The sequence below is a fragment of the Megachile rotundata genome, chromosome 8, assembly GCF_050947335.1.
Source record: "Megachile rotundata isolate GNS110a chromosome 8, iyMegRotu1, whole genome shotgun sequence".
NCBI classification, from domain to species: domain Eukaryota; kingdom Metazoa; phylum Arthropoda; class Insecta; order Hymenoptera; family Megachilidae; genus Megachile; species Megachile rotundata.
The window spans coordinates 6,112,687-6,128,742 of record NC_134990.1 but is presented as its reverse complement, the minus strand read 5'-3'; the positions used below and the strand labels follow the sequence as shown (position 1 = coordinate 6,128,742).

The 16,056-nt window shown below is 31.5% G+C and overlaps 3 protein-coding genes, 1 long non-coding RNA gene and 1 other non-coding gene across 8 annotated transcripts; 2 read left to right on the top strand and 3 right to left on the bottom strand.

Annotated features, from left to right (window-relative positions):
* Positions 1-526: 526 nt before the first annotated feature.
* Positions 527-2,497, bottom strand: LOC100874625 (SUZ RNA-binding domain-containing). Its single transcript, XM_003704428.3, has 4 exons — positions 2,330-2,497; positions 1,646-1,716; positions 1,253-1,442; positions 527-1,192 (listed from the first exon to the last, which is right to left on the bottom strand). The coding sequence occupies exons 1-4, from the start codon at positions 2,381-2,383 to the stop codon at positions 1,001-1,003; spliced, it is 507 nt and encodes a 168-aa protein (XP_003704476.1). The 5' UTR covers positions 2,384-2,497; the 3' UTR covers positions 527-1,000.
* Positions 2,498-3,688: 1,191 nt separating this feature from the next.
* On the top strand, positions 3,689-3,760 carry TRNAW-CCA (transfer RNA tryptophan (anticodon CCA)). Its single transcript has one exon. It is a non-coding gene; the product is annotated as a tRNA-Trp (tRNA).
* A 1,831-nt stretch (positions 3,761-5,591) lies between these two features.
* thoc5 (THO complex subunit 5) lies at positions 5,592-14,010 on the top strand. 4 transcript variants are annotated; one of them, XM_076534732.1, is made up of 12 exons: positions 5,592-5,796; positions 11,004-11,117; positions 11,177-11,314; positions 11,407-11,621; positions 11,711-11,786; positions 11,868-12,053; positions 12,119-12,251; positions 12,321-12,560; positions 12,637-12,739; positions 12,820-13,021; positions 13,088-13,379; positions 13,458-14,010. In XM_076534732.1, the coding sequence occupies exons 2-12, from the start codon at positions 11,022-11,024 to the stop codon at positions 13,772-13,774; spliced, it is 1,998 nt and encodes a 665-aa protein (XP_076390847.1). In that variant the 5' UTR covers positions 5,592-5,796; positions 11,004-11,021; the 3' UTR covers positions 13,775-14,010. The 4 variants fall into 4 exon arrangements, with proteins under 4 accessions (XP_076390847.1, XP_076390848.1, XP_003704477.1 ...); XM_076534733.1 differs by having other exon boundaries at positions 5,592-5,801; XM_003704429.3 differs by having other exon boundaries at positions 5,593-5,887.
* LOC143265043 (uncharacterized) lies at positions 7,891-8,546 on the bottom strand. The gene is made up of 2 exons (XR_013039139.1): positions 8,407-8,546; positions 7,891-8,295 (listed from the first exon to the last, which is right to left on the bottom strand). It is a non-coding gene; the product is annotated as an uncharacterized LOC143265043 (long non-coding RNA).
* On the bottom strand, positions 13,863-15,974 carry LOC100881095 (dynein regulatory complex subunit 2). The gene is made up of 6 exons (XM_076534735.1): positions 15,417-15,974; positions 15,086-15,338; positions 14,781-14,998; positions 14,313-14,705; positions 14,119-14,256; positions 13,863-14,057 (listed from the first exon to the last, which is right to left on the bottom strand). Exons 1-6 carry the CDS (start codon positions 15,555-15,557, stop codon positions 13,863-13,865), a joined length of 1,338 nt encoding a protein of 445 aa, XP_076390850.1. The 5' UTR covers positions 15,558-15,974.
* Positions 15,975-16,056: the final 82 nt, after the last annotated feature.

Sequence of the window (16,056 nt, the reverse complement as noted above, 5' to 3'; positions counted from 1 at the left end):
CACACTAATTGTACATAATTATGATATAAAAACATATATAATTTTTTACTAAATGAAATATTTCTAAATTACACATGACAATGTAAACAATACCTTATCTTATATACAGAAAGGAAATTCAATATTTTTGAATACTAAAAGTACTTCCGGTTTTCAATTTGATAAACAAATTATATAATAATATTTTTCAAATCACTGTACCAGGTGTTTATTAAAAATTATTGTTAATGAAAATTTGAATAAACATGATCGTGTACATAAACATTAATAACTATTTGATATTTTATTAAAATATCATCTTTAGTAAAACTAATGTAAGAAAAACAGAAACATTCTGACAAAAGTAAGATCGTTTGCACTGCTCAATAAGAACATGCACTGATTCAATAATTAAAATGCTTTATATTTACAAAATTATATATTTTTCTACCTATAGTAGTAATACTTCCCTTGATTATAAAATACAGAAAAATAAAATTAATAAAAAATAAAAAACAAATAATTACTGAAATATAACAGAGCAATATAAAGAGAAATCTTTTATTGTATAATTTGTTTCAACGACTTAAATAGCATGTACAAGTATAGAAAGTAAAATTTCTCAGTCTATATCACATATCATAATGAAATATTTCATCTTAATGTGTTCCCCGTGTGATAATTATAAATTTTGGTTTTGTTTTTATAATCAAATTTTTTTAAAATATAACAGACATTAACGAAACAGATATATTATGTTGGTACAAAACATTACCACTCGTATAGCGACTTATCTTCACCAATTTATAGTCTTGATCTTTTTAAACGTATGGTCTGTGCAGTCTGCAGTATAGCTTTTATTATACTCCAATTAAAATGGCAGGAGCGTAACGCTTGTTTTTGGTCAGAAACATTAAGCTGTTTCCAACCACCAGCCTCATAGCTGCCTCTCTTCCCCATGTCACAGACAAGGAAGAAGAGGAAAAAGATGGGTGGAAGAAGTTTATTTCTGGAAGATGCGCTACCTGCGTACATTGAATCCTCGTGTTCCATCTGGTCCAAGAGGCATACGAAGAACATTACTTGGCAAATTACTACTACTTGACGTGATTGACTTTGGTTGTATTCTATTTATTTCATGCAACAGCTTCTCTTCTGGACTTTTTTCTTCACCTAGAATCCTCTTTCTTGCTTCCGCATATTCTTGTTCTCTCTATAAATATTTTTTACCACATAATTTTTTTATTTCTTATCTTAAAATATACAAATATACCTGTTTTAAAGATTTAATAGGCTGTTTTGGTTTATCTCCATTCACTAATGGTCCATCTCCGCTACCTTGCGAATCTCTCGTAGGTCTTTTCAGTATCTTTACTGTTGGTTTTGGAGGTACGTACTGAGACCTTATACCATCATCGCCCAGCATTATCATTCTTGTGTTTGTGCTATGAGTGGTTTTGAAACTGAAACACATATTACAAAAATGATAATTCATTCAAGTCGATATATGCATTATTATTAAATTTGTTATTATTAATTATTTTGAGTGATTATAAGTTATTTTCTAATCAATTTAAACTTTATACATTGTATATATTTTGATAACTATTACAATCTGTTATATTTTTATAACCTTTTATAGACCATTCAATTTTTCTAAACTTACCTAGAAGATTCTATTTCTTCTAGTGCTCCTACTGCATTTAACTGGAGGGCATCCAACTTTTTGTCAATAGCCTAAAATTCATTGTATTAAAGTTGTACAATGCATAACACAAGGAACAATATGTTGTCACATAAGCTTTTATTATGTACTTCTAGTCAACTATACTTCTCTTATTTTTTAAAATATATAAAAGATTGCTTAGAAAATTTGAATATTCTTTGAAAGTTTAAAATATTTAATGGTATAAGGTTATTTCATATAACATCAGAATCTTATACCGTAAAGTGAAAGTTCAAAACATATGTAAGATCAAAAGTCCTAATTAATATTTGATAATTAATAACTATTTTGATCGAAACAGAAAGATATCCTTATATAAAGTAACGTACTTTTTTCTTACTATATATGCTATCAATAGTCACATGGATATCTACCTATCTATACCAAAATATATTGTGGTTGTGTATAAATACAGTTCAGGAATAATTAAAATATAAGTGATCTTTATGATGGCGATATGTGACATTACTTTAATGTTTCAAAATTTGTCCGTTGTATATCTGTCATATTCGAAAAAATTAGCATATTAGAATCTTTCTTAGAAGTAGAGGTTAATATAATGACTTCGTTATTAATTGGACTTTCTATCGTAGTATTTCGAATATACTAAAAAAAAGGACTCACTTCTGATTCTTCAATTTCTTCCCAACTTTCTAAAACGTCATCAACAGTTGACATTTTTCGATTTATGTATTAATTTTTAATGTCTAAGTATCACTCTGGTAACTTAACAATACAACCTTGGCATGAACCGAGGAAAGTATAGGCGAGTAGAAGATTGGCATATAGTATCTTTTAGCAAAAGAAAAATTAAAATAGTTGTATGTTATGTCACATTTGCCAAATAAAGACACTTAATATTTTCTGGTAAATTTCTTTTTGATGCCGTATCGAATAAAATTTCAATTCTTTTTAAACGTGCACTAAAATCTATATTATTGATTAACATATGTGGATCAATTTATATGACTGAATATTAATAGCAAATCTAATCGTAGAAAAGTATTTGTATAGTTTTGATGCATAATGTGATTCAAATAAGCAGTAAAATTCATACTTTTTAATTTGGAGATTGTACAATATTACTACTATAGTCACTAACGAGTTCAGTTTCGTTTTGTTCAACGGGATGTGAGAAGTCTTTCACCACCCGCCCAACTCGCTCTTGTTTCTTATGTGCGAGAGTAGGATGGTATCTTTGGCCACTGCTGCTATCTAATAAGGGTGCGTTTATACTAAACTAGCAAACCGACTGTTTGAATGTTCACAATCGGTACGGTGAATTGAATTGTTACAAATTGAACTGCGTCGGAATGAAACATACCGAGTTGAATAGCGTAGAATCAAATCATGTTGAATTAAAATACGTAGAATCAAATCGCATTGAATTAAAGTACGTAGAATTAAATCATATTAAATTAAAACTGAAATAAAATAAGTTGAATTAAAACGAGACAGGCTAAATCCCGTCTTATACTTCGAATGGAATCGCAACGAATCGAAATTTTGGAATTTAGAAATTTGAGAACTTGAATATTTGAGAATTTGAAAATTCTACCGTTAGCATTACGAAAATAGGACTATTATATATTAAAATATTATACGCTATCTAATGATTTAACTATATTTTTGAAATGACCTATATGATATTGCAAAAGATGTAAAACAAAGAATATGCAAAAAACAATTGGTGTTATGTCGCACGGGGCATAGAGTGGCAGTCAAATCTCAAAGATGTAACCATGCATAGAAAAACATTTATTATCTAATTAAATACTTTTTAAAATTATTTATACTTTCAATAATATTTTTGTAAAACGTCATACGATTCTTATAAGTATAGCAGAATATATTACAGTAAATATTACATTTATAATACTTGTAAATGGTATCAGTTTTTCAAATATTTAATGTGTAACATAAAATATGAAATTTAAGTTGAATATAACATGAAGTACAAATAGAAAGAACGGTTGAACATAAGACTCCGTGGCGCAACGGTAGCGCGTCTGACTCCAGATCAGAAGGTTGCGTGTTCAAATCACGTCGGGGTCATAACTCGTATTTTGCTTTTTTTATTTATTAAAAACAGTCAGTATTATTGCATAGTAATACTTTTAACATAAAAGAAATTAAATTAATCGAGTGTTATAGGATTACTATCATTAGTATGTCACTAAAATGAAAGAACAGTCTCATTTCTGTGTTGGTTTTATTATAAATTATTATACTCTGGTTCTCATGCATAAATATATAACATCTAATGTTATAATATTGTTGGTAACAAAATATTCAAACAGATTAACTGTTAATATTAGAATGATTTGAGGTACAACCTGTTCTAAAGTCTAATATCCTTTTTATATTATACATATTATACACATAATAATTACAGACCAACTTTTTACAATATCATATCTGTTTTTGTAATATGATTTCTCTTTAATATAGTTATTATTGCATTATACATTTGGGTCAATTATTAATTCAAGATCTAAATATAATGACTAAAATATTTATATTTAATGTATAACACAAGATGAAATGAATGACATTTGATGTTTTTACTTATGTATTTATTAAAAAGTACTATGTTACATATAATGGACTATGCTATAATAAATATAGTTCTTAACATACATTTGTTATTCCATTTACTAATTACAGCATACATACATGTATTTCATAATCAGTTTCATATTTACAGTGAAAAACTAAAATTGTTACAATGATACAAATATTATCCTGAATCTTCTTATCCTGTTATATGAAACATAGAATAAAACATTTTTGTTTGATAGTTATATAATTTTGTTATATGTATGTAACAATATCATAGAAAAACAATTACTCAATTACATAAATATAAGTGATGGCAAGGAGCAATACAGTCAATTTGAGGTTATGTTTTACATAATACAGGTTTCATATTACATTTTTTATGTTAGAAGTATGAAAGAGGTATTTCTGTATTTGTTTGTGTATTTTATAGTTTTACTTAATGTACTATACATAACAATCTCTGGCTTTAAAAACTCAAATGTTAATTTACAATATTTACAGACAATGAGATTCGCTGCATTTAGTAAGCACGCATATATTATACACAAATCACAATAGATATTTTCGAAGTTCAAAAATAATAAAATTTTCGAAAGTATAGATATGCTTAAATTTAAAAGCGAACTGTTTTATCGCACACATTACATTTTAGAAGGGTGATTCCAGGAACTATATCAGAAACGCAACATATTTTTTATAATTAAATTTTACATTCAAGATCACAAGTGTAATGGAAATACTCCGGTGATTTAATACATAAAGAAGATATATTAGGCAATAGTTTGTTGCAAAGTAATTAATTTAAAAAGTTATAAGTATTTTGGTGGCACAATCTTATATTATACATTTAAAATTTTATATATTCCCGCCAATTGCTACAAAACATTGTCACTAGTGTATTTAGCGATCGAACGCAAAACAGCCAAAAGAAATGATTGACTATTTTTACGTTTTGTTAGCGCACACAAGTTGAAGAAAAATGAATTTGCAACGGGCTAAAAGTATCATGTATGCGAAAATTAAAAAATCTATCTTTTATAAATATCAAAAGCCTATCCATCTAGTGATAAAAGGCGACAGCTAATAGAACTAAATTTCGACAACAAATGTTCGAATTTTTCTTCAAATTTTCGATCGGTGAACAATTTCAAAATGCCAAACTTAAATATTGTTGCGTTTCAAAGCAATTTAAGGTATAATATCGTCTGTTAACACGAAAAAATCGATGTTAATTAAATTCGCACAAAAATGGCATCAATAGTACCATCTACCGGCTATTGACCGAACTAGCGAAATACTAAATTAAATTTTTTATTTAAATTTTTTGTCTGGGACAAACAGAACATTCTACGATTTCAACGAAATTGAGTCGAGTCCATTACAGTGCGCTAAAATCGCTGCAAATTATTATATTTTATGGTCTTCAAATCACCATCACAATTTCTACTGTGAACTATTTTATCAATTTATCATTTGTGAAACATTCTTAAGCTCTTTTATACTGCCAGTTGGAAATAACTACAGTTAAGGTAAGGTAATTCAAATTTGAGATTGTTCCTCGGAAAACGGCCATGCGACAATTCGAACCAAACATTGCAAATACGTTCCTCTTCGTAAAAGGTAACATCTTATGATTAATTATTGGCGATTTGTGAATGTTTTACTACATACATAGAATTATTTATCTTACCGACGATTTCTGTTCACATTTATGTTTCAAAAATTTCTACTCTCTTTTCTAACACGCTTAGCACGTGGTAATGGTGTTTCATCTGTTCCATTGAGGTATTAAAGCATTCGATTCCTTCCCGTAAAGCGTAAAAATTGTTAATTTTTTAAAAAACAGGAGTATAATTTTTTATTTCGCTAGAACCGCTGTCTGTTGCTAGATGGGTCTAGTTGTATCATTTTTTCGTGATCATCAAAGTTATCGATCAAGAATACTTTTAACCCCTTCGCTTTTGATTCGTCGTCGGTCATGAAGAACTCTATTTTTGTTGACAAACGATTAATGTTGAAACCAATTAGATGTGATTTACGCAATCGTCATTTAAATATTTCAATTTTATTAAATAACAAAATCATTACAAATTTTGCAAATTTTGCAAATAAGCTCTTTTTTGCAAAATAAGATATCTGTGAGAATGGTCTTTGGCCACTCAAAAGGAAGAAAATTAATATCGACGAGAAACAGTATAGTGTGCACATTGTCCTGAAAACATAATCGGCATTTTTAGACTCGCGGAATATATTGCAAACAATATAAAATCAATATTAATAACTATATATTAAGTATATAGCACATTAATAAATAAATTCGGTATTAATTGAATTTTTATGGGAATGTGGCGACACCTACATTGAAAATGATGAACTGATCGTAATAATGCATGACCGAATATATATATTCAAAAATTAAAAATGTCATATTTCATGACTTTGTGGATACATTATGGTTCCTGAGACATTCTAAAGCATATTCGTATTAATATTTGATGCATTTTATTGTCCATTGAGCCCAAAAAATCAATATTTATTGAATTTGGTTCAAAACGGTACACGTTACGTCATCTAGCCGTTAACAAAGGAATTACACAGACCGCCATTTTCAACGTCACACATTCCGCAATAAAAACCGAAGCTCCCAACTCCCCAGAGAAGTGAATATTCCCTGATCAAGTTCAGCTGAGCTAATACACAGACAGCACCCATTGACGGCTTAAAAGGGCTTTTAGAACCATTAGTGTACAGTATAATGTGATTCTGAAAGATCGTCCGAACGATTTCCGTGAAAATGTCATTGTAGCATGGATTGCTGAGATCTAATGAGACTAGATCCTAGTTAATGTCAAGCTTTTCCACTTGTAAAAAATACTCATTGCATTTGTTGGAAAGTTTGGGAGCGGTTGAATAAGATCAATGTATTGAGTAATGTGGTTTACGGAACGGAAGATATGTTGGCTCTTCCACTAACTCTGTCAATGCAGTGACCTGCGGCCATCTTGTTTGTTTACATCAGCATCTGTCTCACTCCTGCACTTCCGAAAATTCGACTTTATTAAGTATACGGCATTTATTGCTGTCTAAAAGTACCTGACCACCCTGTGGTGAAGTCTACTAATGAGTACTGTATTCATAAAAACTTCATTTTTGCAATCATCGAGCGTCATAGTCGAATCTACGAAATTGATTCGTCTCTCTCACACCAATAACGCGTATATGCGATGTGCGAAGGACACGAGGATAGAGTTCTATGAACTATAAGGATGGTGACCATTTCCGTAGAGTTGTCATCTAGTGAAATGAGGAGTATTTGACGAGTCAGGCTCGTGACGCACTTACGGTTCAGCTGCGACAAATCTTGTTTGAATATTTAATATATTGCTATTTGAAGTTCAAGTTCAATTATAAACAAAATAATCACAACATTTTGACTTTATTTAATGATTTTAATACTATTGCAGTTAGTAGTTACTTTTGACTAACGCACCTGACAAACTAATTATACAATAAGGGATTAATTAGGTTATGAAGCTTGTGAAAGCATAAAAACTGAAGAGGGGCATCAATAGACAATTCGTAGTTCGAGTCCAATTATAATTTGTATAATCAAAGACAGAATAGTTACAGCATTTTGACTTTATTTAATGATTTTAATACTATTGCGGTTAGTAGTTACTTTTGACAAAAATACTCACTTTAATTTTGTCTGTTCTGATCGCACACTAGTCCGTGCTAGAGTGTCGTTGGAGTCTTCAAAAAGGGCAAACGGTTCGCCGACAAACAGTTTTGCCCTTCTCAAAGACTCCGCGACAAATTCAAAGTGCACACGCCCACAACATACGTGCGAACTTCATATGTCGCGTAAGCGCGACAAAGCGAGCGCAACGCCGTATGTTTATTTTACTCCTACCTTATTCAAATTGGCGCGCATCGTAACGCGAAGAGAAAATAATTCTAATTATGTTAGAAATTCCCAGAGGGCCTACGCGATGCCGCGAGTTTAATTTCAGTTTATTAATGTATACCTAAAAATATTTAGGAATATTAATTAATTAATATAATGAATAAATAATAAATTTATGCACTCTCCCTTAAAAGCTATAATAAATACAAGATAAGTAACATAATGAACTAACCTTTCTACATCTTTTGGGAATCGAAATAAAGTTTCTTTTACTCCATGTTTTTCGCTACTTGCACTTTTACAGCCTTCTATGCCACATCGGTATCCACCTCTTTCGTTCATTTTATTTCACACTTTATATCTCTATATATTTATTTATTTCTTTAAGAAGGTACACGACAAAAAAAACGAGCACATGTGCTTTTACCAGCTATTCACAACCGCCATGTTGCTGGTTGTGCGATTCGGTCATGCGCGAGTGACAAATATTAGGCCACTTTTGGGCAGAGTGAACCTACTGTGCTTTCTTATACTGTGCCCTGACCGTGGCTTACTCACTTTTTCGCATTGGTTCCAAGAAGGCTCCTGGTCCCGATGGCATGACTGGTGAAGCCGTGCATGCTCTCGGGAAAGGAGAGCTTGCCTGGGTAACTAAGCTGTTTAATTCCTGCAATTCCACCGGTTATTTCCCTGCTTCCTGAAAAAGTGGTCGCCTGGTTTTGATCCCAAAGGCCGGTAAACCTTACAACTCTTTTAGCTATCTTCGCCCCCTGCGCATGCTTCCCCACTTATGTAAGGGTTTTGAGTATTGTATTCGTGGCGTCTCTTGGAAATAGTCCGCGTTTCAGATGGTTTTTCTCGACCTCTGGACAGCAGACCCCCGTAAGCGGGGGTGCGTTTGCACCTTGGACATTGTTAGGCTGTGTGGAAGTTAAAGTGCAGTAGTTCTCTTCTGGAAATATATATAAGAATTAGTGGAAACAATTATAATAGAAACTCTATAGATAGTAGTAAAGACCTAGGTATAGCCTAGAGATAACTATATACATATAGCATGGTTGTAATAACGTTGTCAATAGACATAAGTGACCTTATAACACATTAATTAATTAAGCACTAATCATAAGCTCTAATCTGGCAAGGGGAAAGATTAACCCCGAGCTGGAGGGAGGATATGGATGCGAGTGATACTGTGGGCAGGCTTTGTGGGATCAAGTGTGTATGAGTGTGTGTAGTATGTGTGCATGTGCATGACGAATATAGTGTGGGACCTGTATTGTGCTGTATTTAACTGTCTCAATAAATTTTACTTTATTGACAGGACCTTAGTATTATATATATAGGTAGGGGATTTTATTAGAAACCTGACCTAACTCCCTCTGGAAGGTTGGGGCCACTTTTCTCCACAGATGAGCGTACACTTCTTGGGGGCAACTGCCGTAGCCCGTCCCAAGCCGAGTTGTGAAAAGTGGAGGGGCCTAACCGTACCTAACCTGTATTTCCCCAACCGGCCATCCAACGCCGGGGGTGGAAGAGATACGGAGAGGCGATTGCTACCCCCCCCCCCCCCCCCCCCCCCCCCCCGGCAGAGGAGCCCCAACTAGGCGGTGGTTTCGGTCCACAAAAGAAAAAGATGGTTTTTCTCCCCGTCAATTTAGTTTCTTAGCCAACCGTTCCACCATGCAAGCTATGCGTATTGTGATTAGCGAGTGGGATCGAGCTCGTAGTACTAATAGCCATTGCCTCCTAATTACGCTAGATGTAAAGAACACTTTTAATGCTCTAAAGTGGGAGAATATTCTTCGTGCCGCAAATTCCCGCGGTTTCCCCCCTTCTCTGATCCACATTCTTTCTAGCTATCTTTCAGATCGTCGTGTTGGCACTTTTCTTCTCGATGGTTCCTAGGTTGAGGTTCCGGTGTTTGCTGGTGTGCCCCAAGGATCTGTACTGGGGCCTCTTCTTTGGATTCTTGCCTATGACGGTGTACTGGATATTCTTCGTACCTCGCCCTTCGTACACTATCTCGGTGTTCTTTCGGTAACAGTCGCATGTATCATCATCATATCGACAGGGTATGCTCTAAGACATTGGCCGTGGCAAAAAGACTGTCCTGTTTACTTCCTAACCTTCGTGGTTGCGGATTCACCAGCCGCTTATTATATTACTGTGTCGTCAAATCTATAGTTCTTTACGACACCCCAGTATGGTTTGAGGCCGTAAATTTCTCCAGTATCGCTCCACTCAGCGTGTTGATTCGTATCTGCTGTAGCTATCGTATCGTGTCCACCGATGTATTGTGTGTGTTGTCTGGCTGCACTCCTCGGGAGTTCCTGATTCATTTCCGTACCATCTGCTTCTACTTAGATCCCCTTACCGATGCCCTAGAATCTAGAATCTTCCTAGAATAAATGTAAACTCTACAATAAAGTTGCGTATTTTTCAAATTAAATGTATATGTATATATTAAAATTATATTATTTATTGATTTCTAAAATGTTTATTCAATGTGCGGGCATAGAGTGGTGATGGAACTCTGGTATTCCTACTCTGTGGTTTTCAGTGTATACAAAATAAAAGATCACTAAGTATATGTATACACTCGGTGTCAAAAGTGTATGATGTTTGGCTACTCGTGGAATAGTGTGTGTTTCGTGTGATGTGGAACTGATTTGTTGTATACAAATATTTCAAATTCTGTATATAAGTGAAAATATTTTCTAGGGATATATTTATAAAGTTGTATAACTGCTGTTTTTTATTATTTTTTAAAAAAGTAAACCGTGCGAATAAAATACTTCTTTCGTATTTGCAATTTGTTACATGTGTTAGGTTATATAGGAAGAAAGCATGGGAAAAGAAACTGAATCTGAAAACTCAAAGAAAAGAAGAAAATCTGTTAGTGGGAATTCTGGAATATCCCTTAAAGATGGAGATATGTACAAGGTAAATTAATAGTGACTGAGTTTATGTTCAGTACTAAAAGTAACTTTTTTCTTGTTTAGGCGATAATAAGTTATGAAGAAAAGGAAGCTATGGAACGTTTACCTGAAACTGACTCTGAAAACTTTTTGTCAACTTGTGACAGTATACGTAAAGCAATGAATAAAATAGCAAAACTGAAAAGCATTGGCGATCCAGGCGTTAGTTTAAGAAAATATAACTTTAATAACATGATATTATATTCCATTAAAATTAAATAGAGTTTTCAAAATGTAAATTACATTTCATGCAGGCAAAAGATGAAATACACGAAATTCAAATTCATACATCACTAGCATTTATCGAACTTAAGAAATTGAATAGAATGGAAAAGTTTCGTACAAAATTTGCAAGAGATTCTCTTGTGTCTTCAAAAAGTAGTGTAGACAGCAGGCATTTACACTTACAAAATTTATTGTATGAAGTGATGCATTTAAAAAAGGAAGTTATTAAATGTCTTCAATTTAAGTAAGTATATTTCCTCTTTAGAGTAGCCTTTTTCATAATTTTTGCATGTTATTTATATAATAAATTAATGAATATATTTTAATACTTAGATCCAAAGATGAATTAATACAACTGGTTCCAGAAGAAGAATTTTACAAGGAAGCACCTGAGAATATTAGTAGACGGGTATGAGATGAAATAAAATTAATACCTAATAATTATGTAGTAACATGCAAGATAATGTTATTAACATAAAAAAATCTTTAGGAGATCACAATGCATAATCCTCATCAGTTAAGATTAGCTCGCTTAGAATGGGAACTAACGCAAAGAAAACAGTTGGCTGCACTGTGCGATGAATTGACTGAAAATAAGAAAGCAGTAGCATTAAGTATAGATTCTAAACAAACTAGACTTGATAATCTTGCACCGCAACTTCGTTCAATACTAGATGTATGTTTTACACTTTCATTATATAATTTATTACTAATGATAAAAATTTAAGTTTTTCTTTGTAGGCAAGTAAACCTCTTCAAGAAAGTCTTGGCTTACCATTAGATAAAATTAGACAAGAACATTATAAAGCGACATTACTTCCTTCACCATTATATGTTCTTTATGCAAAAGCATCTGCATACAGAGATGCATATGGTACATTTTTTAATATTATTAAAATATGTTCTGTTTTAAGTCTTGTTTTCATATACGTTCTTTTCGCAGATAACAGCATTCTAGTAAAAGTAGAAGGCGACGAAGAAGAAGCAAAACGTGCAAATAATCAAGATGGAATACAAGAATCTGATTCAGATACTGAAAATATCTCTGAAAATATAATAGAAGAAACTCATGTGCATAAAAAAAGACATCATAGGTTATCTAGGGAAGCTAGACAAGAAGAAAAGAGAACTAAGTTACTGCAGAGACACCCTTTGAATGTGAAAATTGTTATTAAATTAAAAAGTTAGTAAGTTGTTAACGAAGTAAGTTATTAAGTTCAGATAAAGGTGACATATTTTCAAATATGAATTATTTTCAGGCGAAACAAAACTTACGTTACAATTCTTTTATATGATATTTTTAAAAATTGTAACTGTGGAATCGAAACTAAAAACAGAAGGAATTGGAAATACTAATACAGGGTACCTAATTTTTCACGTTTTTATTCATATGAACGTTATTGATTTGTTTTAAACTTTCAAATGATTTATTTCAAAAATAGCGACATGCTGGTCTCGGAATCAATTTTACGAGAATTATATCCACGAGACTTAGGATTAGAAAGTCCAAATCCTGCTAATAGTTATCAGTTAAGCCGACACAATCTAGGACAATTTGCATTGCTTGGACTAGGAATACCATATAAATGGGCACAAAGAATGGCTGGGTTACATTTCATTTCACCTGATACACGTGAACAGACGGTATAAAATTTGTCGTATAATTAAAACTTTTTACTCGTCAATATTTTAAATCATAATATTATACAGGTTACAAGCTGCGAGTCAACGCAAGATAACGTCGAAAGCGTACTGAGGGAAATTAAAAGACGCGTAAAAGCAAGATTGGAATTGTGTACAGAAATTCGACAATTAGAATCCGGAAATTTACCAGTCTTTACCGCTACTAACGATCTACCACAAAAGCTTAGTACAATATTGCAAAAATTTACAACAATTTCCTGGAATAATTACTCCAACTCTATTAGTCCTGCTTTTGAAGATCAAGGATTGGTATCTTCATTGGATATGTTTTACGAAGCTGTACTTCGAAGGGGAAATAGTAAGTAGAAACATAAATAGAATTTTGAAAAATAAAAAATGAGTGTAAGTTTATTTATTTGAAAACAATCTATTTTAGATGAGCTAATAGCAAAAATAGCTATAAATGCAGATTATCCGAAAATAGCACCAGTATTTAGTATAAACATGAATTCAGTCGTACCTGTACATGGGGACATTTTGAGGGATATGGAAAGGGAAGTAAATGTCATGTGGTCAAAGCCACCAACATTGTCTGCACAACTCCAGCGGTTAAGAGCGTGCTTCGATGTTTATTTAGAAACAGAAAATATTATACCAAAGGAAAAAATATTTTTTCATGCTGTGAAAGGCCGTACTCGAGCTAGACCATATAAATATTTAGAATTAGGCGGTGGAATTTTTATTCACCGTTAAGGTCCCGTACAAAGTAAATACATTTTGACTGAAATACATTAATCTATAAAATACACAATATGATAATGGAAGGAAATATGCAATTCACTCAATGTAGAGGTGAAACAATTGGACGCAATACTGGTACTTCAGAAATTGTTGTAATATACGTTTGTAACTCCTGTGTTAATTTTTCGTTCTCCGCACACAATTTGTCACCTTTCTGTTTCAATAAAATATTATCTACTTTAATACAATTATATTGTTCCCAAAATTTATTGATTTTGCTGTACGATTTAGGTATCTGAAATATTAGACGTATTTTAGGATTATGTTATTAAACAATTCTCGTGAAGTGTACTTACATCAGTATCAACAAATTCAGTGTGTATTGCATTCTGCATGAAATACTTTTTTGCATTGAAAGATGTAGATTCCAAAGCAGAATATATTTTAACTATTTCTAGGACTGCGGAACTTTTCTCTATAATTCGTTGTAAATACTGCAAAAGAAGAAAAATTATTAAATTTTTTATCTTTAAGAGATAAAGTTACCTACCTTAAAAACTTCATTGCTGGTAATAATTAATTTCTTCATTTGAAAAGAATCGATCATTTGCATTGAAGCAATGTTGTATTTAATATTTTTAAATTTATTGTTCATATCTGTCTCTTTCTCTTTAAGTCTTGTAATATAGTTATTTCTTTTTAATGACAGCATCTCCATACTGCATTTCAAATTTTCAATAGCATTTTGTAACTGTAAATATGTTTTTGGATATTGCTGTATTGATATTTGATGAGTAATGTCTTGCTGTTTTAAATATTCATATTGTTTCCTTTTATTTTCAGTTATTCGCTCATATTCGTTTATTGTTCTATAAAGCTGATCCCAAAGACTTTCAATTTTTAGAAACGACTGGCTCATAAGATTTGATGTTGTCTCTTCCACCTAACTTTGTATAAGTTAAATTAGAGAACATTCAATACTTTTTACACTAATTTTATAATACATTCACGTTATTACCAAATACGTTATACTAAGAATGTTTACAGCATTTTGTATTTTTTTTGTAGATTGTTTTTCATTCGAACTAGCATTCTTCTTTACTATACTATTGTAAATATCTTTGCAATCTTGTTCCAATTGAGATTTCAATTCTTTTAACTTAGTAATATTGTTACGTTTAATATTGTTTAAATTGTACATATCATGTAATATTTTTAATTTTTCTTTAAATTTTCCTGCATATTGTAGGAAGAAAATGAATTATGATTAGAGCTTTATAAAGAGTATATTACAGAGTTAAAATTACATATTTTTAAAAATACCAATTATGTTATTAATTAATATAGTATGGCTTTCATGAAGTTTCCTATGATCCACATCCGCAGTTTTTAAGTCTTTATATAAACAAGTGATTGTTTCATTCTTTACGTTCACTGCTCTTTCAAAAGTTTCACAAACATGTTTTATATCTTCAAAAAGTTCTGTACGTTTTGTTTGTCGCAAAATATATCTCCATTTTTCATTAATTTTAGCATCATTTAATTTGGAAAAAACTCCTTCCCGTTTCAATTTGTTCTATAATAATTCATTCACATGTTAACTTACTAAAGTTATTAAATAAAATCTAATTATAATCAATAAATAGTTTAATACTTTAGTGAAAATAGCAATTAATTGTTGTTTACGCCTTTTTGTTTCTAATTCATATTCAGCACGATGTTGCATATACCGAGCGCGTTCTTCTTCGCTCATTCGAGCAAATTTATCACTTTTGCGTTTTCTTCTTTTCATCATTTCTGTTTAATCTTATTTATATATTCGGTAATAATATTTAATTAACGACGTGTAATGTGATGTTATTTATGATACACTTATAACAGTTCAACGAATTGTAATAATGCATGAAGTACCTTTTAAGTGAAGGATACAATATGAGATACAACGAGAGTTTGATCAATACGAGTTTTTAAGTGAAGAGTATACAGTAGATTCATGTTTGATCAATGCGTTGTAAAAATGACATAACTAAAGTGAAATATACACACCATTAAGTTAACTAAACATTTTTGAATATGTATTACAATTATATTTCATCCCATTTTAATATTTTTGCTACTGTAGGTATTTTTTATAATAGCAATTTTTATAACAGAAAAAACTTTGGAGTAAATGCATATTTTAAAAGGAAGATGTCGAATAAAAACTATAATGTTAATGCTTTTAAGCTTTTCGTAATATAAATTGTGTTCCACTTAAACTCATATCAGGATGTTTCGTTGTACAGTTGAGAATC

Excerpts from the sequence above, each read along its gene's own strand:
- LOC100881095 (XM_076534735.1), bottom strand. The coding sequence starts at position 15,557 with ATGATGAAAAGAAGAAAACGCAAAAGTGATAAATTTGCTCGAATGAGC. Across the intron at positions 14,706-14,780 it reads TTCTTAGTATAACGTATTTG|GTGGAAGAGACAACATCAAA; the intron begins GTAATAACGTGA and ends ATACAAAGTTAG. Across the intron at positions 14,058-14,118 it reads CTGAATTTGTTGATACTGAT|ATACCTAAATCGTACAGCAA; the intron begins GTAAGTACACTT and ends CTAATATTTCAG.
- LOC100874625 (XM_003704428.3), bottom strand. The coding sequence starts at position 2,383 with ATGTCAACTGTTGATGACGTTTTAGAAAGTTGGGAAGAAATTGAAGAA. Across the intron at positions 1,443-1,645 it reads GAAGAAATAGAATCTTCTAG|TTTCAAAACCACTCATAGCA; the intron begins GTAAGTTTAGAA and ends TATGTGTTTCAG. Across the intron at positions 1,193-1,252 it reads CTATTAAATCTTTAAAACAG|AGAGAACAAGAATATGCGGA; the intron begins GTATATTTGTAT and ends AAATATTTATAG.
- thoc5 (XM_076534732.1), top strand. The coding sequence starts at position 11,022 with ATGGGAAAAGAAACTGAATCTGAAAACTCAAAGAAAAGAAGAAAATCT. Across the intron at positions 11,622-11,710 it reads ATTAAATGTCTTCAATTTAA|ATCCAAAGATGAATTAATAC; the intron begins GTAAGTATATTT and ends TTTAATACTTAG. Across the intron at positions 11,787-11,867 it reads CTGAGAATATTAGTAGACGG|GAGATCACAATGCATAATCC; the intron begins GTATGAGATGAA and ends AAAAATCTTTAG.